The 25020-nt window shown below is 53.6% G+C and overlaps 1 protein-coding gene across 1 annotated transcript; it reads left to right on the plus strand.

Moving 5' to 3' along the window:
• Nucleotides 1-772: 772 nt before the first annotated feature.
• Nucleotides 773-12397, plus strand: LOC119444281 (uncharacterized). Its single transcript, XM_037708704.1, has 3 exons — nucleotides 773-1702; nucleotides 11232-11859; nucleotides 12177-12397. The coding sequence occupies exons 1-3, from the start codon at nucleotides 773-775 to the stop codon at nucleotides 12395-12397; spliced, it is 1779 nt and encodes a 592-aa protein (XP_037564632.1).
• The last annotated feature ends 12623 nt before the right edge of the window (nucleotides 12398-25020 follow it).

Consider the following 25020-nt stretch of genomic DNA (forward strand, 5'->3'; position numbering starts at 1 on the left):
GTTGCAGCTAAAGTTGCAGCGTCTCGACAGCGCCGCAGTCCTGGCAGAGGGGCGAGGAGGCTCTGCGGAGGCGGTGTTTGCGCTCGGCGGGCCAGACGGAACCGGTCCGGAGTGTGAGGAGGAAGGCTCTCCTCGTGAAGCCGGATTCCGGAAGCAGGAGAACCGGCTCGACGCAGTCTGCTTGGCAGCTGCGCCGACGCAGCTGGGCGGGCCTCTGCTCTTCCCTTGCTGACCCGCGCAACCAACACCGCGGCTGGCGCATCCTCACTGCACTCCTGAACCCCAAGTCACCTCGCTCGCCTGTCCTAACCATCGCGGTGGCGCACGGCATCAGCGAGCTTGCCCTCGCCGAACAGCTGGCCGACGCCAGCTGCCAATCCCACACTCAGCGCCCCTGCGGTCGCCCTCCACGCTCTCTACGCGGCTTTGTTCGCGCGAGGAGCTGACCAATCATCCCACGCGCAGGCAATTGCAAGTCTGGGCGAAGAGGAGTTCACTTTCCACGAACTTCAGCGCGTCCTCTCCCGTGTCAGCCGCCGCAGTGCGCCCGGACAGGACGGAATTACACATCAAATGCTCCGCAACTTGGACGATGACCAGCGCCGCCTCCTCCTCAATGCCGACAATGATGTCATGCACAGCGGGTCCCTTCCGGAGTCCTGGCGAAGTGCTCTCGTCGTGCCTGTACTCAAACGTGGCAAGCACCCCCCCCCCCCCTCGCAGCCTCACTTCATACAGACCCATCTCACTCACGTCTGTCCCGGGCAAGACCATGGAGGCAATGGCTCTATCCAGGCTGCAGTGGATTGCTGACATCCGTGGCGCATTTCCGCCCGAGCAGTGTGGATTCCGCGCCCATCGCTCCACGGCCGACTGCCTTGCCGCCGTCGTGGGCACCCTGGAACAGGCGAGTCGCGACGGCCACGCCGCCTACTTGCTGCTGCTGCACGTACAGAGCGCTTTCTACTCCCTGCCCCATGCAACCATCATCTCGGCTGTACGCGCCCTTGGTGTGCAGGGCGGACTCCTCGCCTACATACGAGCTTTCCTCAGCGACAGGACATCTGCTGTCCGTGTCGGCCAGGCCATCAGCTCCCACCGTCCTGTGACGTGCGGCGTGCCACAGGGGAGTGTCCTCAGCCCATTTCTCTTCAACCTCGCACTTGCGCCCATCAGCGAGTGCGTCCGCAACACTGGGCACCTTCTTGTGCGCGCTGTGGTCTACGCAGACGACGTGGCTCTCTTCGTCCGTGGCCCCCCGTCGGCCATGGCGGAGATGCGTCTGCACCTTCAGGCTGCCGTTGATGCGGTCGGCAAATTCCTCCGTGCCATTGGCCTCTGCCTGTCGGCGACCAAGTCAGAAGAGCTCATGGTCCACCCCCGCGCCACCACCCGCCTCCACACTGGCCGCGTCATCATAGACGGTGTCTGCCTTCCTTGGCGACCCATCGTGCGCTACCTGGGGCTCACCATCGACCACCGCCTCACCTGGTCCCCGGCTGTGAAACGACTCCGTGCTATCATGCGCCGTGTCGAGGCCGCAGTCCGTGCTCTCCTTCGCGAGGCGATGGCTGCCCCCTCTCCTTCGCATCGGGTATTTACATTGCGGTCGCGCTCTCCTGTGTCCTGTACGCGCTGCCGCTGTGTAGCCTGCGACCAAGCCAGTGGCGACACAACGGCGTCGACCATCGACGAGTCCTTCGTATGTGTCACGGCCTGCCCCGCACATCCCGTGTCGCAGAGACGCTCGCAGAGACCGGCGCCTGGCATAGGCGTATCTACCGGAGGGGGTGGGGAGGTGGGGGCAAGGGGGGCACTCCCACTGTCAAAAGTGGGGGGGGGGGAGCAAAGTATGCCATTTGCCCCCCCCCCCCTCCCTCCACTTCTGAAAGCGGGCACTTTCGACTGCACGCCGGAAAGTCCAACAAAACTGTTTTTCAGCTGAAGCTCAATTTTCTTAAAAGAGTGGCCACGTAAGTAATGCTTTTCTTTACTACGTATCCTCTGCTTGGGCAGCGAGGGTTGTCTTTTGTGCCTCCTCGTGAGGTGCTGTAGCAGGCGACGCGCGGGATTCGCCATAGACGCTCTCTCATTGCGGAGAAGGCCTGGCATTGGACAGCTCCCGCACTTTCAAATTGCCGCTTGCGCTACTTGCACCACCGCTACTCGCCCAGTTTTTGGAACAGCCTAAGCGTATTAGGACAGCCTTAGGAGGGTAACAGCCTTAGGACAGCCTAAGGAGGTTAACAAAGAAGCTCGAGAACAAGTTAAGGACCGCACAAAGAGCGATGGAACGAAAAATCTGAGGTCTAACATTAAGAGACAGGAAGAGAGCGGTGTGGATGAGAAAGAAACGGGCATAGCCGATATTCTAGCCGACCAGCCGTCGATATTCAACCCAGCCGACCAGCCGTCGCTGGTCGGCTGGGTTGACCGATGCTGGGCGCCCTTTAGTGGCGGGAATGCATTGACGAGAGACCGGGGGGGGGGTTGAGTTGCCCTTGCAGGACTACGAGGAAAAGGCGTCCACCCTCCTTAACAGCCAAGACTACGAAAAATTAAAAAAGGACCCCACCACAAGGACCCAATCAGTACTGAATAAGACGCTGGTCGAAATTTTCCGAAACCACCCAAGTTCTCGAAATCTTTATCTAAAATTAATGTGCAGGAACGGGTCCGCACCAGCCTTTTACGGCTTGCCAATACTCTATAAACCCGGAATCCCCTACGGCCAATCGTAGACTTTTCATGCTCCCCACTTCGATCACTATATCACCAATCACCGGAAGGACAGCATCCCACGTGCGCAACCCCGAAAACTTCATCAAGCTCATATCAAATGTACGCCTCGAAGATGATGAATGCCTGGTCTCTTTTGATGTGATCTCTTTGTTCACCAGAGTACCCATTCAGTTAGCTATATCCGCAACAAGGGATGTCCTGGAACGCGACGACACACTCGACGTGAGAACCCCCTTGAGTGTAGACGAGATCTGCCGCAACAAGGGATGCCCTGGAACGCGACGACACACTCGACGAGAGAACCCCCTTGAGTGTAGACGAGATCTGCCGCCTTCTTGAGCTATGCCTATCAAATACCTACTTCACCTTCCGAGGCAGCTACTACAAGCAGGTGAAAGGAACTCCCATGGGGGCCTCAATTTCCGTCACCATGGCTAACCTAACTATGGAAAATATCGAAGACAGAGCTCTGAGTTCTTTTTCCCCGAAGCCAAAAGTTTTCCTCAGGTACATGGATGATTGCTTCTGTATCGTGAAGGAGTCGCAAGTCGAAAACCTGCAGAGCCATTTAAATTCCATAGACCCGGATATGCAGTTGACGTCGGAGCGCGAACAAAACGGATCGTTACCATTCCTAGATGTACAAGTTACACGAACCAACGGCAATCTAAAATTCTCAGTCTACCGAAAACCAACCCACACAGGCCGCTACCTACACTTCGCATCCAACCATCCGGCAAACCACAAGGCATCGGTCGTAAATTCTTTATTGAAAAGAGTCGAAACTCATTGCACATAGGAATCAGATCAAAAGAAAGAAAGGAGAACGGTTCTCAACGAACTCAGAAGGAACGGCTATACAACGGAATTCATTCGAAAAACAACCCGACAACAAAAAAGAAAAAACAAACTACGAGACCTCCAACCGTTTCCTCCCCCTCGACCACAGAAACGAGTGTCCATCCCATACGTAAAAGGTACCAGCGAAGCTCTCAGCCGAATATTGAAAAAAGAAGGCCTCAAGGTCGCGCATAAACCGATGAACACTTTGAATATCCTCATTCCTAAACCAAAAGACCGTCCACCAAACGAAAAAGCTCAAGGCGTCGTCTATAAAATCAGCTGTGCCGACTTTCCGGCGTCGCACATCGGGGAAACCAAAAATCTAAAAGAAAGAATCAGACAACATGAAAACGACGTCAGAACATTCAACCGAATACGCAGCGCCATCGCCGAACATTCCGAAGATGCCGACCACAAGATTTCTTTCCAAGAAACCCAAATCCTTCAAACAGAGAGAAACTGGCGAAAAAGGCTACTACTCGAGTCTTGGCACATTCAGAACACGGCGGGTAATATAAACCGCGTGAAGGGCATTCTTCCTTCTTTGTATGTTCATGACCTTGCAGACGCGACGAAGGGAAGAAAGGACCCCCCCCCCCCCCCGCTCTAGGTCAGCAACACCAAAACAACTCGTCCCCCCATCCCCCTGTCCCTCGTCAATGCATTCCCGCCACTAAAGGGCGCCCAGCATCGGTCAACCCAGCCGACCAGCGACGCCGAAGCCCCCCCCCCCCCCCCCACCTCCACCACCTATTTTGTCTGTCTAGAACAGGTGCCCTGCCAAGTGTCTCCGCACCTTACGCTCTCTCCCCCTTCCTCTCCTTTGTTACGACGGACCTTTTAAAAGCGGCACACCGCCACCTCCGAATACCCCCTGATGAAGGAGCCGAATTGGTTCCGAAACGTCGGGCTAGTAATTTCCTTATTTGGTTGGAGTCCATCTCTAAGTCTTAATCAATTTTCCCAACCAGACAGGTAATTCTGTCGAAATGTTTAGCTTCAAGTTATCGCTTGGCGCAGGATGCGCCTGTATCGGAAGTTTCTAGAACGTTATCGATGCTTCTTTTCGTTCCCTGCTTTCACCGACTCCTATGTTATCTAATTGTATGACCGACGCGAATTGTCTGGAACTTTCTGGAAGACACGCGGGCACCAGGGAATAATCTGGAACATTCGATGACTCATGTATAAAAGCCGACGCGTTTCGCCGCTGAGCAGATTTTCGACGATCGCCGACTGTGTTCGCTGCTGTCGTTGTTGCTTCGGGTGTGGCTTGCTTTTGTGGGCACGGGTTCGACCAGTGGGGGGTTCGTTTCGTCATTCAAAGTTTTGCGACTGTTTGCTTCATCGTCACTACTACGTGACATCTGGTGGAGGTGCTGGGTAGAGGTTCGTACTCCGGTGGCAGGTTCAGTAGCCTGCGGCTAGCTCGCTGGTCGGGGTAGGCGTCGACGTCTTCTAGACGGTGTGGGCTTGGCTCACGGCTGGACGGTGGGTCTGGTACAAGGACATAAAAGCACCTGCAACGACAACTGAGTACCTGAACCAACTTTCTACGTCAATCAGAACCTTCCCAGGCATTAGAAAGAACAGCTAATAGCTCTGCTCCTGCAATACAAGGACTGCTTCTCGTCGTCGTCCAAAGTTCGACAAACCCCTGTCGCCAAGCACCGCATCATAACCGACGAATACGTACGCCCACTCCGTCGGAGTCCGTACCGAGTTTCGGCGCGCGAACGCGAGGCCATAAGGCAACAAGTCGACGAAATGCTACGCGACATCATCCAGCCGTCCAAGAGTCCGTGGGCATCCCCCGTGGTGTTAGTGAAGAAGAAGGATGGAACCCTACGTTTCTGTGTCGATTATCGTCGCCTCAACAAGATCACGAAGAAGGACGTATACCACCTCCCACGGATTGACGACGCCTTGGATCGACTCTACAACGCAAAGTATTTTTCGTCGATGGACCTCAAAACCGGCTACTGGCAAATCGAAGTCGATGAGAGGGACCGGGAGAAGACGGCCTTTATAACACCAGACGAACTTTTCGAGTTCAAGGTCATGCCGTTTGGTCTTTGCTCAGCACCTGCGACTTTCCAAAGCGTCATGCACACCATACTGGCAGGCTTGAAGTGGCAGACTTGCCTAGTCTATTTGGACGACGTCGTTGTCTTTGCCTCAAGTTTCGAAGAACACCTCCGGCGCCTTGCAACAGTCCTTCAAGCAATCAAGGCCTCCGGACTAACGTTGAAGCCAGAAAAGTGCCGTTTCGCATCTGAGGAGCTTTTGTTTTTGGGCAACGTAATCAACAAGTCTGGAGTACGCCCTGACCCACAGAAAACTGCGGCCATCACTGACTTTCCTCCGCCTGCTGACAAGAAAGCAGTGCGTAGGTTTTCTGGAGTGTGCGGCTATTACAGGCGCTACGTCAAGGACGTTTCACGGATCGCCGACCCACTGACGTTCCTCACGAAGGCCGACGTCGAATTCAAGTGGGAGACGCCGCAAGTCGAAGCATTTGAAGAACTGAAGCGACGCCTGAAATCGCCGCCAATACTTGCGCATTTCGATGAAAATGCCGATACCGAAGTCCACACCGACGCAAGCAGCGTAGGACTCGGCGCCGTGCTTGTGCAGAAGACTCACGGACTAGAAAGGGCGGTAAGTTACGCTAGCCGCTCGCTGTCGAAGGCGGAAGCAAATTATTCCACAACAGAAAAGGAGTGTCTCGCCATCGTCTCTGCTACATCGAAGTTTCGCCCCTACCTCTATGACAGGCCCTTCAAAGTTGTGAGCGACCACCACGCCTTGTGTTGGCTAGCTAACTTGAAGGACCCTTCAGGTCGCCTCGCACGATGGAGTCTGAGACTTCAATCATTCGACATCACTGTCGTTTACAAGTCCGGGCGAAAGCACTCTGACGCCGACTGCTTGTCTCGCGCCCCCGTCGAACCCCCGCCACAGGACGACCAGGATGACGACACTTTCTTGGGCTCCATCAGTGCCGACGAATTCGCCGAACAACAACGAGCCGACCCGGAACTAAGCCTTGTAGCCTTGTAGACTACCTGGAAGGCAAGACCGTCATTGTGCCCAAGGTGTTCAGGTGAGGATTGGCGTCGTTTTTTTTTGCAAAACGACATTCTCTTAAAGAAGAACTTCTCGCCTCTCCGAGCCAACCACCTCCTCGTGGTACCCTCAGCACTCCGTCCAGAGGTTCTGCAAGATCTCCATGACGACCCATCGGCTGGATACCTTGGTTTTTCCCGCACGCTCGCGAGGATACAAGAAAAATACTACTGGCCTCGCCTGTCTGCCGACGTCGCCCATTACGTAAGGGCAAGACTGTCAGCGACGCAAAACACTGCCGACAAAGCCAGCCGGACTTCTACAGCCGATCGAGCCACCTTGCCGACCGTTCCAGCAGATCGGGATGGACTTACTGGGGCCTTTTAGACGTCGACGTCCGGGAATAAATGGATCGTCGTAGCTACGGACTACCTCACCCGCTACGCCGAAACAAAAGCCTTGCCCAAAGGCAGTGCCGCCGAGGTAGCCCGATTCTTCGTTGAGAACATCCTTCTGCGTAACGGTGCCCCAGAAGTACTTATCACCGACAGAGGTACGGCCTTTACGGCTGAACTAACTCAAGCCATCCTGCGATACAGCCAGACAAGCCATCGACGGACCACCGCCTACCACCCGCAGATGAATGGCCTCACCGAGCGCCTAAATAAGACCATCGCCGACATACTGGCAATGTACGTCGACGTCGAACACAAGACGTGGGATACCATCCTTCCTTACGTGACCTTCACATACAACACGGCCGTGCAAGAAACGACGCACATGGCGCCGTTCCACCTGGTCTACGGTAGGAACCCGGCAACAAAGCTTGACGCCATGCTACCGGACGTCACCGACGAAGAAAATCTCGACGTTGCGACCTACTTGCAGCGTGCCGAAGAAGGTCGACAGCTCGCCCGCCTGCGCATCAAGAACCAGCAGAGGACCGACAGCCGACACTACAATGTTCGACGACGCTACGTCGAGTACCAGCCCGGCGACCGTGTTTGGGTCCGGACTCCGATACGCCGGCGAGGACTTAGCGATAAACTGTTAGGACGCTATTTCGGACCCTACAAGATTATTCGACGGATTGGCGCACTGGACTATGAGGTCGTGCCAGACGGCATTTCGCAATCACAGCGGCGCCGCGCACGACCCGAAGTCACCCACGTGGTGCGTCTTCAGCCTTTCTGCGTCCGCTGACGAGCTTAGGTATTTTGTTACTTTGTTATTTTTTTCTTTATTACGCTTCGTTTTGTTTTCGCTTTCGTGTTTGTAAAATCGAGACGATGCTCTTTAAGGGGAGGTTATTGACACGTATATATGTTAACGTTCACCGGTGGCAGCTTTCCACCGGCTAACAAATGTTAAACGTCATCGCTCGGCGGAGGTCGCGCCTGCATCGGAGGCTTCTAGAACGTTATCGATGCTTCTTTCCGTTCCCTGTTTTCACCGACGTCTATGTTCCGTTCTTCTGGTGTTTTACGTGCCAAAACCAGTTCTGATTATGAGGCACGCCGTAGTGGAGGGCTCCGGATTAATTTTGACCACCTGGGGTTCTTTAACGTGCACTACAACGCAAGCACATGGGCGTTTTTGCATTTCGCCTGCATCGGAATGCGGCCGCCGTGGCCGGGATTCGATCCCGCGACCTCGTGCTCAGCAGCGCAACGCCTTAGCTGACGGAGCCACCCCGGCGGGTCCGACGTCTATGTTATCCAATTGTATGACCGACGCGAATTGTGTGGAACATTCTGGAAGACACGCGGGCACCAGGGAATAATCTGGAACATTCGTGACTCATGTATAAAAGCCGACGCGTTTCGCCGCTGAGCAGATTTTCGACGATGGCCGACTGTGTTCGCCGCTATCGTTGTGCTTCGGGTGTGGCTTGCTTTTGTGGGCACGGGTTGCTTCATCGTAGTCTACGTGACAATATGTAGTAGATGTAGTAGTTTTGTATGTAGAGATGTAGACAGTGTATATATGCAGACTATGTGTAGACAATATTCCAAGTGAGTGGGTTAAATTCGCCTTTTCCAGTAGAATAGACGGCTACGCTCTCATAGTTACAACTACAACGGAAGTGAAATTTTGCGAATATAGGGGGAACAATACGCCAAGTTTATATGCGATGGTAAATGCCTGTTCATGTGCTAGGGCGTGTGATATGGCCGCTTTCAGCTATGATTCCCACTGTCCCGACATAGCTGTTGGTTACAACAGATTTATATTTCATGGAAAGTAAACAGGGTCATAGCAAGTGCGACAAAATTTCGACGTTCCTGACCTAGTTATTTATAAGCGTTGCACGTAATTACTGAGCCGTCGTTCCCCCCCTCCCCCACCCCCCTATTTTTCATACGTCACAAGGCGCCTAGTTAGTTTCAGTGATGTCCTCGGTGAACTAAAGAAGACGCTTGATTTATATTTGGCGAAAATAAAGGGCGCGGCGTGGGCAATATGTAAGTAAACTCGAAAGACAGGGGACTAATTATGATAGTTGCAGTAAATTACGCAAGCAAGCGATCCGGATCTTTATAAATGTGTTTTGTGAACAAAGCACAATTTATCCCGCTGCCCTAGAAGAACTGTTAACTTAACCGATATCAAATCTACAGAAATTTGAGAGCACAGGGGGGGGGGGGGAGCAGGGAGGGTGTACATACACGATAGTAAACGTTATGACGAGTAACGTATGTTAATGAAATACTGGCTTTTTAAAAATTTCCAACAAGAAGTGCTCGGCAACTTTTTTAACTATGCGATATAATTCAGGAAACTAAAACTTTTACAGAAACTGTTCGATAGAAACAGCTTCGCTGAAAACTTGGTTGTAATTCTCCAAGGTCGCACACATCTGCTGCCTTCTTTCTTGCAAATATTGGGAGTCATTTATCTTCATTGTACTTCACTGTGTATAACATCGACAATAATATTACCTTAACTATCAATGCATGTGTGCTGTATGCAGACTTAGAGTACAATTCTTTGTTTAATTCGCAACGTCGTCCGTAACAAAAGTGCATTTTCTGACGTGCGCTACGCTGCTGCTACTGGGCGGGATCAGGGACATCTGGGCACTCACTGCCTTTCGTCCCTGTATGATATGTATATTCTATATAGTGTCAAGAAATAAATGCGAAGTCAAATAATTTTGGGCCTGCATGGTTCACCATGTGTGATTGATAAATAGCTGTATGTCTTTTAAATATAAAAAGTCCTGACAGACGCATTTCCCGGCTTTTTGACTTGTTGTACAAGTAATTCGATTTAGCCGTATATATATACATATATATACATGAAAATATATCTATTATATATATATATATATATATATGAAATATATATATTTTCATATATATATATGAAAAGGCATTTGATTCAGTAGAGATTCCAGCAGTCATAGATGCATTGCGTAATCAAGGAGTACAGGAGGCATACGTGAATATCTTAGCAAACATCTACAAGGATTCCACAGCTACCTTGGTTCTCCACAAGAAAAGTAGAAAGTTACCTATCAAGAAAGGGGTCAGGCAAGGAGACACAATCTCTCCAATGCTATTCACTGCATGCTTAGAAGAAGTATTCAAGCTCTTAGACTGGGAAGGCTTAGGAGTGAGGATCAACGGCGAATATCTCAGCAACCTTCGATTTGCAGATGACATTGTCCTATTCAGCAACAATGGAGATTAATTACAACAAATGATTGAGGACCTTAATCGAGAAAGTATAAGAATTGGGTTGAAGATGAATATGCAGAAGACAAAGATAATGTTCAATAGACTGGCAAGGGAACAAGAATTCAGGATCGCCAGTCAGCCTCTAGAGTCTGTAAAGGAGTACGTTTATCTAGGTCAATTACTCACAGGGGACCCTGATCACGAGAAAGAAATTTACAGAAGAATAAAATTGGGTTGGAGTGCATACGGCAGGCATTACCAAATCCTGACTGGGAGCTTACCACTCTCGTTGAAAAGAAAAGTGTACAATCATTGCATTCTACCGGTGCTAACATATGGGGCAGAAACTTGGAGGTTAACGAAGAAGCTCGAGAACAAGTTAAGGACCACACAAAGAGCGATGGAACGAAAAATCTTAGGACTAACGTTAAGAGACAGGAAGAGAGCGGTGTGGATCAGAGAACAAACGGGGATAGCCGATATTCTAGTTGACATTGAGCGGAAGAAATGGACCTGGGCAGGCCATGTAATGCGTAGGATGGATAACCGGTGGACCATTAGGGTTACAGAATGGATACCAAGAGAAGGAAAGCGCAGTCGAGGTCGGCAGAAAACCAGATGGGATGATGAAGTTAGGAAATTTGCAGGCGCAAGTTGGAATACGCTAGCGCAAGACAGGGGTAATTGGAGATCGCAGGGAGAGGCCTTCGTCCTGCAGTGGACATAAAATATAGGCTAATGATGATATATATATATATATATATATATATATATATATATATATAGAAAGAAAGAGAGCGAGCGAGACAGAGTCAGATCGTTTGCGGGTTGCCCCCCCTCCCCACTCGAGAAGTAGTTGGTACGCCAATGACGCCTGGCCCGTCTCCTTCACAGCCGATCTCCGCGCTCTCGGCCACATCGAGCGCCTCTCTCGTGCCCCGGGTGCCGGCCCCATCCTGTCCTGCCTCCGCGAACTCCCTAAGTCTCGAGTGGGGAAACTGCTCGAGCTTTATGACAGCATTGTGGTCGACGCCCCTGCCACCCCTGCAGCCGCCAAACAAGCGTGTGCCGTTGCGCGTTTGCCTCTACCTGCCGGGCGTCCGCTCCAAGCGCCGCACACCTCACTGCGCCGTCGTGCAGGAGGCTGCTGCACGTATCCAGGATGACCTGGTGGGGAGGGCTCATCTCTACACAGACGGCTCTGTTCGTCAGGACGGTTCTGCCGCCGCCGCCGCCGCCGCCTGTGTAGTTCCACAACTTGACGTCGCCAGACAGTGCCGCCTCTCCTATCGCGCCTCCTCCACCACAGCTGAGCTTGCGGGGCATCATCTGGCAGCAGACATTATTGAAGAGATGTCATTCCTAAACAGAGTGGCCATTCTTTTCCAATCTAGGGCCGCTCTTCACCAGCTTCTCCTCGACGAGCGCGCGCCACCCCTGGACCAACGAGTAGCCTGCAGACTCCACACACTGCAACAACAGGGATGCGACCGCCGCCTCCAGTGGATACCTTCCCATGTCGGTATCGCCGGAAACGAGTCCGCAGACGACCTCGCGAAGCGCGCCCACGAGCCTGCTTCGGCTCTCTCGCTGCGCGTGAACTCATTTGACACCGCGCGGCGAAGCATCAGACGGGAACTCGCCCTCCGACACCCCGACAGCCGCGTCGCACAAGAGCGCCCGCCACGCGTTCTTCCGGAATCCGGTTTCATGAGAAGAGAGCGCGCGTTCCTCCTCGCCCTCCGGACTGGTTCCGTCTGGCCTGCCGAACGTAAACATCGCCTCCGCGGGGCCCCCTCTCCCCTCTGCCAAGACTGCGGCGCTTCCGAAACGCTGCAGTGGCCTGCACTTCCTGCGGTGAGCCGGAGACAACTGAGCACCTCCTGCTAGCCTGCCCGGCATACCTCCAGCAGCGGGGCCCACTCCTGCAGGAGCTCCGCCGCCTGGACCTCCCCTATGGCAAAGAGGAAGATCTCCTCTTCCCCAGCCAACATCACCTCTCAGCACTTCGAGGCGTTGTGGAGTACCTTGACTCGTCAGAGCTCTCCGCGCGCCTCTAAGTTTTCTGCAAGACGAAAGGCCTCGCGGCCTCCCAACCCATTCCAGGCCTGACGGGCCCGGAACAACACCCCTGCGGTCTAAAGCAGCACTCCAAGGCCTTCATCTCGGCCTGATACGTGCCGCCACAGCCCGACGGTTTGCCACGCCCAGCCATGGTGACGACTTCACCCTATCCCCTTTCTCTCCCACTTACCCCTCCTCTTGGCGCGGAGCCGTGCTCCCTCAAGGGCTGCAGAAGATAGTGTCAACCTTTCCCTTTTCACACGAACCACTTACTACTACGCTGCAGCATCTCCTGTGCGAGTGCCCTGCATTCTCGGCGGCGCGCGCCACCCTTGACCGCATCTACCGCGCGCACAACCTTCCATGTTCGACAACAGAGGAAATTCTGCACCCCTCAGGCTGCACATCAAGTCATGCGAAGCTCTACCGTGGCCTCCTGAGCTTCCTTGACGACACCGGCCTCACTGACCGGGTCTAAACCTTGACCTGCCCTTTCGCGCGCCTCCGGCGCGTCGGATGCTGCTGCTGCTGCGCTTGCGATCTTTCTCTCCTCAACTCTCAACCCCCATCCCCCCTGTGCAACGCGGTTGGTGTCCTCTATTGAGAGACAGTTATGACGTTGCACTTAACCCAACTTGTCACCCTCTTTCTACAACAATCTCCAATGGCGAGCGACCCCGCGCGATGCGGCTGTCGGGGTAGCGCAGCGCCAGCTCCTGTTTGAGGTGAAGTCGCGCCACGTCCAACGAGTTCACTCGCGTCGATAGCGAGGATAAGGGATCGTGGGCGCGCTTTGCCAGGTCGTCAGCTGCCTCGTTCCCGGCGACACCGACGTGTGACGGTATCCACTGGAGGCATAGGTCGCACCCCTGTCGCTGCAGAGCATGCAGCCTGCAGGCAATGCGCTGTGCCAGTGGCGGCGCACGCTCGTCGAGCAGCAGCTCGCGCAAAGCGGACCTCGAGTCGCAAAGAATCGCCACTCGGTTCAGGAACGGCGACTCTTTGAGGATGTCGGCCGCCACATGTAGTCCCACAAGCTCCGTTGTGGTGGAGGAAGCTCGGTAGGACAGGCGGCACTGTCTCGCGACATCGAGGTGCGGCACAACGCAGGCGGCGGCCGCGGAATCGTCCTGGCGGACAGAACCGTCAGTGTACAGGTGTGCCCTCCCCTCCAGGTCATCGTGTATCCGAGCAACAGCCTCCTGCACCACAGCGCAACGAGGCGTGCGGTGCTTGGAGCGGACGCCCGGCAGGTCGAGGCTCACTCGCAACAGCACACGCTGGTTTGGTGACGGCCAGGCCGCAGGGAGGCCGAGGCGTCGATCACCAAGCTGTCGAAGAGCTCGAGGAGCTTCCCCACACGCGACTTGGGCAGCTCGCGCAGGTATGACAGCATGGGGCCGGCACCAGGGACACGGGAGAGGCGCTCCAAGTGGCCAAGGGCGCGCAGATCGGCAGTCAGGGAGACGGGCCAGGCGCCGGTTTCCGCGAGCGTCTCCGTGACACGGGAAGCACTGGGCAGGCCGTGGCACATGCGAAGCACTCGTCGGTAGTCGCCGTCGATGCGTCGCCACAGATGCGGTCGCAGGTTGCACAGCGGGAGGACGTACAGGACCCTGGACAGCGCCACTGCACCGTACATGCCAACCGCGAACGAGGGGGGGGGGGGGCAGCCCCCACCACGCGCGAGGAGCGCGCGCACCGCGCCCTCAACTTGGCGTATGGCATCGCGAAGCCGTTTCACGGCGGGGAGCCATGTCAGGCGATGGTCCATGGTGAGCCCGAGGTAGCGCACCGTCAGCCGCCAGGGAAGGGGGACACCGTCGAACGACCACGCAGGCAGTGTGGCGCCGGGCAGCAGTGCGTGGGTGGACCATGATGGCCTCCGACTTTGCCGCCGACAAGCGCAAGCCAATAGCTCGCAGGAAGTCGCCGACTGCATTAGCCGCCGCCTGGATCTGCAGACGCATCTGTGCCATCGTTGCCGGCGGGCCACGGACGAAGAGCGCCACGTCGTCCGCGTAGACCGCGGCACGCACAAGGAGGTTCCCACTGCTGAGCACGCACTCGCTGATGGGCGCGAGTGCGAGGTTGAACAGAAAGGGGCTCAACACACTCCCCTGAGGCACACTGCACGTTACTGAACGCGGCCAGCTGGTCGCCCGCCCAACCTGAACAACAGACGACCGGTCCTTTCGGAAGGCCCGGAGCCTTCCAGGAGCCTGCCCCCCACACGGAGAGCGCGCACAGCCGAGATGATGGTGTCTCGGCTTTCTCTAGTTGACCAGTTGTGAAAGGCCGCCACGTAGGCAGTATGGCTGATGGCGAAAGAATGGATGAGCCTGATGGCGCTTTCCTCTCTCATGCCATTTCTTCTGTTTGTGATCCGCCAGATTAGGTGCATGGCGTTGCTGACCTTGGTTTTTAGTTTGTTGGCAATCTCACCATTAACACCGTTAGTCTCGATGAGCATACCTAGGACATTGATCTTGCATACCTATGGGATTTTGATCCCTTCCTGCGTGTGGATTTTGATTTCTTTGTGTTGTGTCGGGCCGCCGTATCCCTTGGGCGGGTCCCATCCTTGAGGGTGGGACGGTATAGCAGGAGTTCCGACTTTCCGGGGGATAATCGTAGGCCCTTCCCCGCGAGGAACTGCTCTACCTTGCGGACGGATTCTTGGAGTTTGATCGCTATTTTACCGTCGCTTCCGTTACTAGTCCAGATCGTGATGTCATCCGCGTAGATGGTATGGTGGACGCCGTGCACTTCTTGTAGCTTCCGCGGGAGGTTGAGCATCACGAGGTTGAAGAGCAGGGGGATATGACCGAGCCCTGCAGCGTTCCCTCGCTGCCCATGTTCACTTCTTCCGTTTCCATGTCTCCGGCAATGAGCATGGCTTTTCGGTCCGTAAGGAAGCCCCTGACGTAGTTGTATGCTCGGATGCCCAGGTTCAGGTTTGAGATTTGGTCTAGGATGGCGGAGTGCGCCATGTTGTCGAACGCTTTTAAAGCGAAGCTTTGTACCTCTACCAGCCAAGGGTTCTGTCGTGTCCGTCGTTGTAATCAAAAAACGATCCCGACGAACCGCTAACAATTGCAGGTATAGCAGTATAGCTTACTTGAATTCAGGCATTCAGCGTACAACTAAGCACTCGTTCTCGCAAGAAAAACCACAAAAGCAAGCTTCAAAGTGATGAGCCAACATGATGGATGATAAGGGCCGCGGGCAAACAACGGAAACAGGCTCGGCGCGGTCCGTAAGATTAGATTGCAGCTGTTGCAGAGCTTATGCAGCTGCTTGAAAGAGGGTTGACGTCATTCGAAACCCTTCCAGCCTAGTAACTGCTTCGGTTCATTTTCTAGACTACCCCGCTATGGGGTAGTCTAGTAGTGTATATCACACCGATCATAAAGCAGTAGTGAACATTGTTGTGAAGTAAATAATAATAAAGGCCGTGGTTAAAGTTACGTTGTAGTGTGTGAAATATCAAGTGCGCCGCAGTCACCGTGAGGGTGGCGTAAAAAGCTTCGCTTTCCAACCACCTTCACAGGGTGGATTGGCGGGCAATTTTTTTCTAAATCGAGGCCAAGGATCGCCTTGGGTTCGGTCGTCTAGGATCTGTTCCTTGAGCTGTAGCATGGCGTCCTGTGTGGAGATGTGAGCGCGGAAACCAATCATGGTGTGTGGATATGCGTGTGTCTCCCCGAGGTGTGCGTTTATGCGGTTGAGGAAGGCCTGTTCCATGACATTTCCAACGCAAGCCGTCAGCGATATTGGTCTTAGGTTTTCGAAGCTCGGGGGCTTTCCGGGTTTGGAAATGAGGATGACCTTGGATGTCTTCCATTGGAGTGGGATATTGCCTTCTTTCCAGTACCGTTGATGAACTCGATAGCTTGTCGATGGACTTGTCGTCTAGGTTTCCTAAAGATTTATTTGTGATTCTGTCTAGCCCCGGCGCGGATTTGCCGTTGAGTCTGTGCAGCGCCGTTCTGATTTCGGCCATGCTGAAGGGTTCGTCTAGGGTGGGGTTTGGCTCACCCCGATAGTCCCGTTGCTGGACTGTGAATGTTTGAGGTAAGTATTTGGTTCTCAGTTTTTGGATGACGCTGTTTCGGTCCATTGCGTTTATCTCTGTGTAGAGGAGCCTGCGCAGGTTGTCTCGTTGGTTGGATTTACTCTTGCTTTCATCTAGGAGGTGTTTGAGGAGCTTCCACGTCTGGCCGTAGTGAAGTTGGCCTTCCGCGGCGTTGCAGACCTCGTCCCATTGTTGCCTGCTCAGCGTTTGACAGTGCTCTTCGATCTCTCGGTTGAGATTGACAACTTTTTTCCTTAACTTGCGGTGTAGGAGTCGTACGTGCGTTCCATCAACCAAGAGGACGGTGAGTCGGTGATCTGCAGAAAGCAAGCTCGGATGCTTCCACTCCTTCAGGTCTTCAAGCTGCTGCAGTCGACCTCTTATGCGAAGTTGTCTTACACGGTCGAGAAACGGTTGTAACGTAAGAACACTGGAGGCGTTGGGAACTCGTCGTCCTTCCTCCAGAGCCGCGACTCCCCTTGTGAATGTGAAGTGTTGGACAAGCCTCAACCAATAGATCTCCGCCCGGTGAAACTTTGACGCCGTCAATGGTCCGGTAGAGGATGACTTGTTCTGCGAAGCCTTGGCAGAGCTTGGTTTGTTGGCATGCGATGGCTTGTTCGCTTTCGGCGTTGGCAGAGCTCGCACGAAGCGACGTGCTGGCGCACCGACCGATACATGCCGGGCCAGTAAAATAGGCGGCGCGAGTGGTCGTATGTACGAGCAACGCCGAGGTGGCCCAACATGGGTACGTGAAGTTCAGCAATGACAGTCGTCCGCAGCTGTTCGGCCGCAGCAGGAGCTCGGGGCCGTCAGGGAACATACGGCGACGCTACAGTATTCCGTCCCGGAGTAAAGACATGCGGAGGTCGGCATCTGAAGGCGAATACTCCAGCCGTGCAATAAGTTGTTGCAGAGCGACAACTTATTGCCTTAGTGCCTTACTTAGTGCCTTACAACTGAGAGCCTTACTTCATATCCAATATGACTGAGGTGCGATAGCTGCATGACACAACCTATTGTAGTGTGGCTGAAGTCACAGTCGGGTGGGTCCACGGGTTGACGGGATAAACAGTCCACATCCTGATGTAATCGACCAGACTTGTAGATGACGGAATAGGAGTACTCCTGCAGCCGCAAAGCCCAGCGACCGAGGCGGCCAGTTGGATCTTTCAGGGATGAAAGCCAACATAGTGCATGGTGGTTAGTGACAACAGAGAACTGTTGGCCGTAGAGCTAGGGTCGAAATTTCGCGACGGCCCAGACAAGAGCGAGACATTCACTCTCCGTAATGGAGTAGTTCTGCAGGGATCTCGAAAGAAGACGGCTGGCGTAAGCTATCACTCGGTCGTGTCCATGCTGCTGTTGTGCTAGAGCAGCGCCTATTACATGACCGCTTGCATCGGTGCCGACCTCCGTAGGGGCGGAGTCATCAAAGTGAGCCAGAATAGGGGGTGTCGTAAGCAGTGTTATCAGCGTGGTAAAAGCTGAAGCTTGTGATGCACCCGAAGAGAAAGGCACGTCTTTCTTAAGAAGTGTGGCAAGTGGCTGGGCGATAGTTGCAAAATCTCTCACGAAACGACGAAAATAAGAGCAGAGGCCAACAAAGCTGCGAACGTCATGAATGGAACGTGGTACGGGGAGGTGTCCAAGACGTGTACTCCGTTGCTCGGAGTAGACGGGAGAGGTGTGAAAAGTTTTCAACCTCGAACATTGGCTCGTGTGGGGGCGCAGGGGGTGGTACTACTGCGGTGGGGAAAGCTGATATCACTGCACTGGTCTCGCTAAAAATGGACACCGGTGCAAGAGCGACCTCCGGTGAAGAAGCAGAACGAATCTTAGCCGGCCATTGCAAATGAGTCTGACAGCCATGAGGGACCGGTCCACCACACAGGCTTGCGCGTCAATGACAGTGCTGCTGATATGTACACGCGTGAGCACATCTGCTGGAGTGTCATTGCCTGCGCAGTGCCTCTGTAAATACCCCGAAGTCAGGCGTTATATTTCGGGAACACGGTTTGTAACCAAATTCTGCCATCGCGTCAGCAGCAATCCAATCTACTACTATTGATGAGTCACTCCAAAAAAATCCCTGATAGCTGGATGTTTCTGGAATTCCTCGTTGGTAGTTCCACAACCTGGCAGCCAACAGGCACATTGAGAAGTTCTAGGCATGGCAACGAGGTAGTTTTCAGCCGTGCAACCCTACATTCTCAAGAGCAGCTGAACCTTAAACGCTCCTCATGTGATCTCGTAACGCATGTAGACGGCGACACCTTATGCCAGTGGGCTTGCATCGCGGAGCAGGTGAAGTTCAAACGGTGGAATCTGTTGAGGAGGGGAACGAATGAAGCAGTGTGAATTGCGCAGTTAGGAGAGCGTCGGTATAGTTCGTGTGTACAACTGTATCACTGTTTCTCGACGTCTTTCGGTAACGACTCGTCCCACGGTGAGTTCATTTGATACAGCGGCTCGAACAGTAATCTTGCTCGAATGACGAACGGGTACTATGGGCCTAACGGATCCCAGAGTCTTGCGAATGACTGCAGAATGGTGCTCTTCGTGGCTGAGTGCGCAGAGACGTATGTGGAAACGGCTTTTGTGGTAAGCACGATGGCGTCAGCGCAGCGGCCCCACACTAAGCCAAGCAACATTAATGTTGCTCTGGCTTCTCCAATGTTGTCGAGAAAACTGCTGTCGTTGAGGAAGTGACGACAAAGAACGCTGGAATTGGAGGACCACTTTCTCAGCTTCATACTTCCATCTGCTAAATGAGCCAATGCAGCGCGGTAGATTTCGAAGGCCTCTACTGCAGTGGAAGTTACTATGACGAGGTCGTCCACGTAGAATGATGTCTGTAGGCGTGTAGCTAATATTGGCTGAGTTTTTCCACATTTCGAAGTGATGCTGTAAAGTATCAAATAGAAGGAAAGGGCTGGACGACGCTCCGAAGGGCACACGAGTGATACGCCATTCCACGATAGAAGGTATATTCCCTTCATCAGCTAGTCGGTCGACTCACAGGAAGCGGAGATCGTCGCGGTACTCTTGTCGAATTGAAAAAAAATCGCACTATCACCCGAAAGGCGAAGCATCGATTGCGATAGTAAATCAGTGGATAGCTATACCAAGTAAGGCTAGTTGTTTTATCAGCCGTATAAACTTATAAACTGTGGGAAAACGCCTCGGTACCTCGGTCCACGGCCACAGCTCCAGTCCCGGCCTGCCGCGCCCAAGGGCGCCCAACCGCAGCTCCCGCGTTCCTCGCACCGCTGCTCGCGAGCCCGTCATCTTCCTCGTCCACAGTTGGTTCTTATGCCACTATTCACGTCAGCGTTCCCACAGTGCCCCTCCCTCTGCGAGGGCGTTGACGGCACTAGCTGGCAACACGGCATTCGAACCCGGCGGCATGAACGACGAGAGATGCCGAGTTGCCATGGGCGACGACGCTACGCGCTCGCTGAGCACGTACACAATCCTAACGAAAGACCAACGACAACAAAAGACACAAACACACACACACACACACACCGCTGCTACGCGTTGCAAAATCACTCGGTCACTCCGCCACGTCGTCACAGCGAATGCACCGCAAGGCACAAAGCGAGAAGTGACGAGTCGGCGGCGGGTGGTGTAGTTGGTCGTCGGCACAACGGGTGCAAGCATGCGCTAGCGCCATTGCTTCCTCCTTGGCCAGCGCTTTATCCCGGAGCTGCGCTGTGAAGGCGTTGACGGCACTGGCCCACGGTGGCTGGCAGCCACGGCATGACACTCCTTCCGGCGGGCGAACCTTGCACCGAACGAGGATCGGTGGAGCCGTCAAGGCCGAGTCACCGAGGTCTTCCAGGAACCCGCAGACCCTAAATGTGTTTGGATTCCATGACGGACTCCTCGCGAAGATTGAGCAGACCAGGTGGTGCAGCTTAGCAGTTGAGCTCTTGCAGGAACCAAAGGCCCTAAGCCATGTTGAGGTGTTGCAAGAACCCAAAGGCCCTAAACCGTCCCCTGGCGCACACCTGGTGTAGTTTTCGTCTCCGACCTCGTTCTGACGAGTGTACACAGCAGGTCGCCGGAAGGAGCCGCCGCCCACTCAATTCCTTGCCACCAGAGACCACACCGCACCGCTGCAGAGAACCAGAGAACCACGCACCGAGGGACGGAGCTGCTCTTGAGGTGGTGTTGGCGTGATCGCGCGCATGATGTCACCTGCACTGGCGATGCCTTTCTCGAATGGCGGCTCCGGGAGCTGCAGCAGCGCGTAGAAGACCACGCCACCACCAGGACCCACGCCAGGATCGATGACGGCGACGGAGGAGGAACCGGCGGAATTGCACTATCGCGATTGGTGTCAATCGCACGTCATCGAACGCCAGAGGTGCAGCTCGCACCGCGGAAATGGTCACGTGCCATGGCCGGGTTGGAGTCGCTACTAACCGTGGAACGGGTACCTCCAGCCTTTCCCACGACCATGGTCCGTCCCGGCACGCAGCCGGGGCCCCACGTTACGGGCGCCAATGTGAGAAAACGCCTCGGTCCACGGCTACAGCTCCAGTCCCGGCCGGCCGTGCCCAAGGGCGCCCAGCCGCAGCTCGCACGTTCCTCGCACCACTGCTCGCGCGTCCGTCATCTTCCTCGTCCACAGTTGGTTCTTATGCCACTATTCACGTCACCGTTGCCACAAAACAAAGGCATACTAACTAAATTAACAAGCATGATGTCACGCCCGCACAAGCAAACATGACCGCGTCTCAGTCGATCACCGCAGAAACTTGCTGTCAAAACGCTGTAGTAACATCACCATCAACATCACCTTTCATAGCAACTGGTTATATGTGAAAGTTTATGACGTAATAGTCGTGGGAATCCGCTAGGTGGAGAAAAGCAATCAAACGGAAGTGAGACATGCACCCCATCGTAGCAATTGCTACAAAAGAAACCCATACGGGTTCCTCGAAAGAAAAGCCGCCCAGTTAAAGGAAAATTCGTCCTGGTCCGGCACTCGAACCCGGGACCACCGCCTCTCCGAGGCAGCCGCTCTACCATCTGAGCTAACCAGGAGACTAGCAGATGGCAGGGCGAAGTCGAATTCCCTTTCTTTCGAGTTGTTAATAAATTCTACTTCGTCCTGCCACCTGCAGCCGTTGTTGCATACGGACCCTTTCCCGGAATCACTCAAGTTTCCCCACCACCTAACAAGGCCGTCGCATTCCAATTATGGTGCACCGAGGCGCTACAACCAGGCTACCGGACCCGTCATACAGGTTGGCGGCACCCCCCCCCCCCCTAATGCGCCTCACGTCAAGCTGTTGCCTCTCATCATGCTTGACTCTTCCCGAAAGTGCAACGGGAGAAGGGCATGGTTCCAGGTAGGATGCCTTGGTCGAGAACAAAGCGGTTTTGGAGCTCTGGAGGATCGTTCCGAGAACATCCCGTCTCCTTCAGCCGAGCGCTTCCAGGCGAGGAGGCAACGCCGGAGGCAAATCAACCATCGGACAATGGAGCCCTCGGAGAGTCCCCATTGGCCGAATATGACGGCACTTGCACTGGCCAATACCAGGGGAGGAAAATGACGACACCTGAGCTGGCTCGACCATTGGCCGAAAATGACGGGACTCCGAGGGATCTCAACGGACTTCGAGAAATTCCGAGAGACCCCGAGAGACCGAAGGGGTTAAAAGAGCGACAAATCAAGGAGAGGGAGATTCCTCTTCTTGCCTCAGGCCGCAGCGTCCGATTTGCTGCCGGCCGTCGATCACTGTATGACTGTTCATTACTTTGTATATTTTCACTGTAAATAATGTAAGTAAACCTCCATTTCCCAAAGTCCGTCCTCGATGTCCCCCGACTCCCGCACTCAACGGCAAGATCTAATACCGTCTGGTTAGCTCAGATGGTAGAGCGGCTGCCCCAGAAAGCCGGTGGTCCCGGGTTCGAGTCATGGACCAGGACGAATTTTTCTTCAACTGCGAGGCTATTCTTTCGAGGAACCCGCATGGGTTTCCTTTGCAGCAATTGCTATGATTGGTTGGATATCTCATTTCGATTTATTATGAAAGTTTAGTAGCAGTGTTAATACACCTCGATTTAAATTATCTCCAACGTGAAAGTTGCCATATGGTCCCATTCCGGGAGATGACGATGATGAAGCATCAAATTCTATGCGTATTTTTGTGGTCAGCCTTCTCAGTTTGTTGGTGTGGCGTATAGTATTTTACAATTCCACAATTTATGCTGGTCCGGACATAAAGTATTCTTGTGTACTTCAGTATATCTTGCTCTAATAGCAAGGTCCTTTTGTAGCCTGTCTTCTCAGTCTGTCTTCGCGTATTACTGTTGGTGTGCCATATAGTATTTTACAATTCCACTATTTGTGCTTCTCCGGACATGAAGTATTCTTGTGTACCTCAGTATATCTTGCTCTAATAGCAAGGTCCTTTTGTAGCCTGCGTGAAACTTGCATTAGTCTCTTGACTGCTATGTCTTTATTGTCTTGCAAATTGGCATTGTTTTGCCAAGGAGGTCTCACTTTATATCGATATCGGTCTTTGTCTTTAATATATTTCACATGTCGCAGTTCTTAGAACCTCTCGACAGCATCTATTATCTAAGTGCTTTCTGGAGCGTGAAGCACCATGACTGAATTTCCACTTGGCAAATTTGTTTTCACGCCACATGGTCCTTGTACGATCCAACCCCGCATGCTGTCTACTAGCAACATTCGATTATTGACCCTTTTTACTCGGTCAGTTACTGCTTCCCAGTAAAATCTAACCCAAGTAATAAACTTTTGGGATGTTGCGTCGCCTGAGGAACGAATCACAATATAGAAAAACGGATGGCGGTTTATTGCCTTAGTAGCAGCGGCGTGTGATCGTTCCGGCGCGTCACGCGTCCGGTTGGCAAAGGCCTTTTTCCAAGCCATGTAGCCTGCTTTTGTAGCTTCCCTGTCACCGGAAGTAGGCGGTGACGCTGCTTCTTATCGGCCGCGCAGTGCAGCACGCAGCCATGCTTCGCCGGCGAAGACGAGGTGGAGGCTGCGCAGAAATGTTACCCCCTCCCCCGCGGAGTGGAAAGCCCTCAGGGCTCGTAAAAATCCGTGAAGTATACCCGTCGTGCATAGCGTGTAGCGACTGGAGCAGGTTGCAATGTTGGGGGTTGTCGTTGGACACCCGAGTGCGCGCTGGTGTTCACTGGTTCGTGGGAAGTAATGTATGCTGTCTTCAGCCGGTCAATAGAAGCGCGAACGTCATTACCGTTCACGTGCAAGGTGAATTTTTTGCTGTCGCGATGGACAACCCGCTAGGCTCCGCTGTAAGGCGGCTGGAAAGGCATGCGGACTGTGTAATCGCAGAGGAAAGCGTGGGTTCATGTTGCCAGACTCTTATAAGCAGTCGCAGTTTCGCCCGATAGGCGAAGCATCGATTGCAATAGCAAATTAGTGGAGAGCTACACAAACTAAGGAGAGTAATTTTATCGGCCGTATAAACTTGTAAACCTAGGCACACTTACTAAATTAACAAGCCTGGTGTCACGCGCGCACAAGCAACCACGGAACACATCTCATTCGATGACCACGGAAACTCGCTGTGAAAACGCAGGAATCAGCGCAGCAGCGAGAGTATTGAGCTTCGCGCCGGCGCTCGCATCAACGCGGTCTTAGCCGCGAAAACACAGGGAAGGCGGACTCTGCCTCCGTCGCAGATGGCTTTCAAGATACATCCGCGCGGTGCAGAACGCGCCCCCCTCCCTCCTTCCGGCCCGGCGGGAGCCGCGGCCACAGACCTCCGTGCGGAGCATTGTGCGAGACTGAAAGACTGCGCGCTTCCTTCCCGCTTGCACCCTTGTGATCGCGAGCCGTGATTGCCGCATGATTTCACCCGCACATATAGCGTACGACGCGCTGCGGCGATGGTATTACCCGTGGACTTTATACGGAACCTCACGGCGATGGCAACGGCAGAAATTCGGCTAGAGTGTCCATATAATCGCTAACGCAATAAAACGAAAAGCGTAGGCTTTCAGTGACCCGCTGCAGGTGACAGGGGGCCCGTGGAAGACGCACACTACACTCTGTGGTGTGCGCAGCTTCAAAGCACCCGCCGGAGCATTTTCATAACGAGAACAAAATAATCGCCCCACCTTTTAGCGCTTTCATATAGAAGTGATCATACAGAACGGTCATAGTTGGAGTCGAATTGAAATATTTCTCGAGATCACACTCGCAGCAACTTCACACCTTGTGGTATTTAGCGCACCAGCTAATTGGCCATCAATTTGATGGTTCTTCCTATTTTCTCACTCGCGCCTCCACAACTTACTTCACTCTCATCTGCTGAATCAGGCATTCGCAATCTGGATGTTACAGCATTTAAGCAGCGCGGATTTGACAGGATGTTGTCATTAGAATATACCTTGCGTTTATTTTTGTTTTCGGAGAATGCATTATTAAGAGGAAAAGAAAAGACAAGTGAAACAACGATACTTCAAGGAAACCCTTCCGAACCTTCTTACAAGTAATCCACAAAGATTCTGGAGATATTT

This window comes from Dermacentor silvarum, chromosome 3 (genome assembly GCF_013339745.2).
Source record: "Dermacentor silvarum isolate Dsil-2018 chromosome 3, BIME_Dsil_1.4, whole genome shotgun sequence".
Classification (NCBI taxonomy): Eukaryota; Metazoa; Arthropoda; class Arachnida; order Ixodida; family Ixodidae; genus Dermacentor; species Dermacentor silvarum.

Excerpts from the sequence above, each read along its gene's own strand:
- LOC119444281 (XM_037708704.1), top strand. The coding sequence starts at position 773 with ATGGAGGCAATGGCTCTATCCAGGCTGCAGTGGATTGCTGACATCCGT. Across the intron at positions 1,703-11,231 it reads CGACCATCGACGAGTCCTTC|CCGATCTCCGCGCTCTCGGC; the intron begins GTATGTGTCACG and ends TCTCCTTCACAG. Across the intron at positions 11,860-12,176 it reads GTGGATACCTTCCCATGTCG|TGGCCTGCACTTCCTGCGGT; the intron begins GTATCGCCGGAA and ends GAAACGCTGCAG.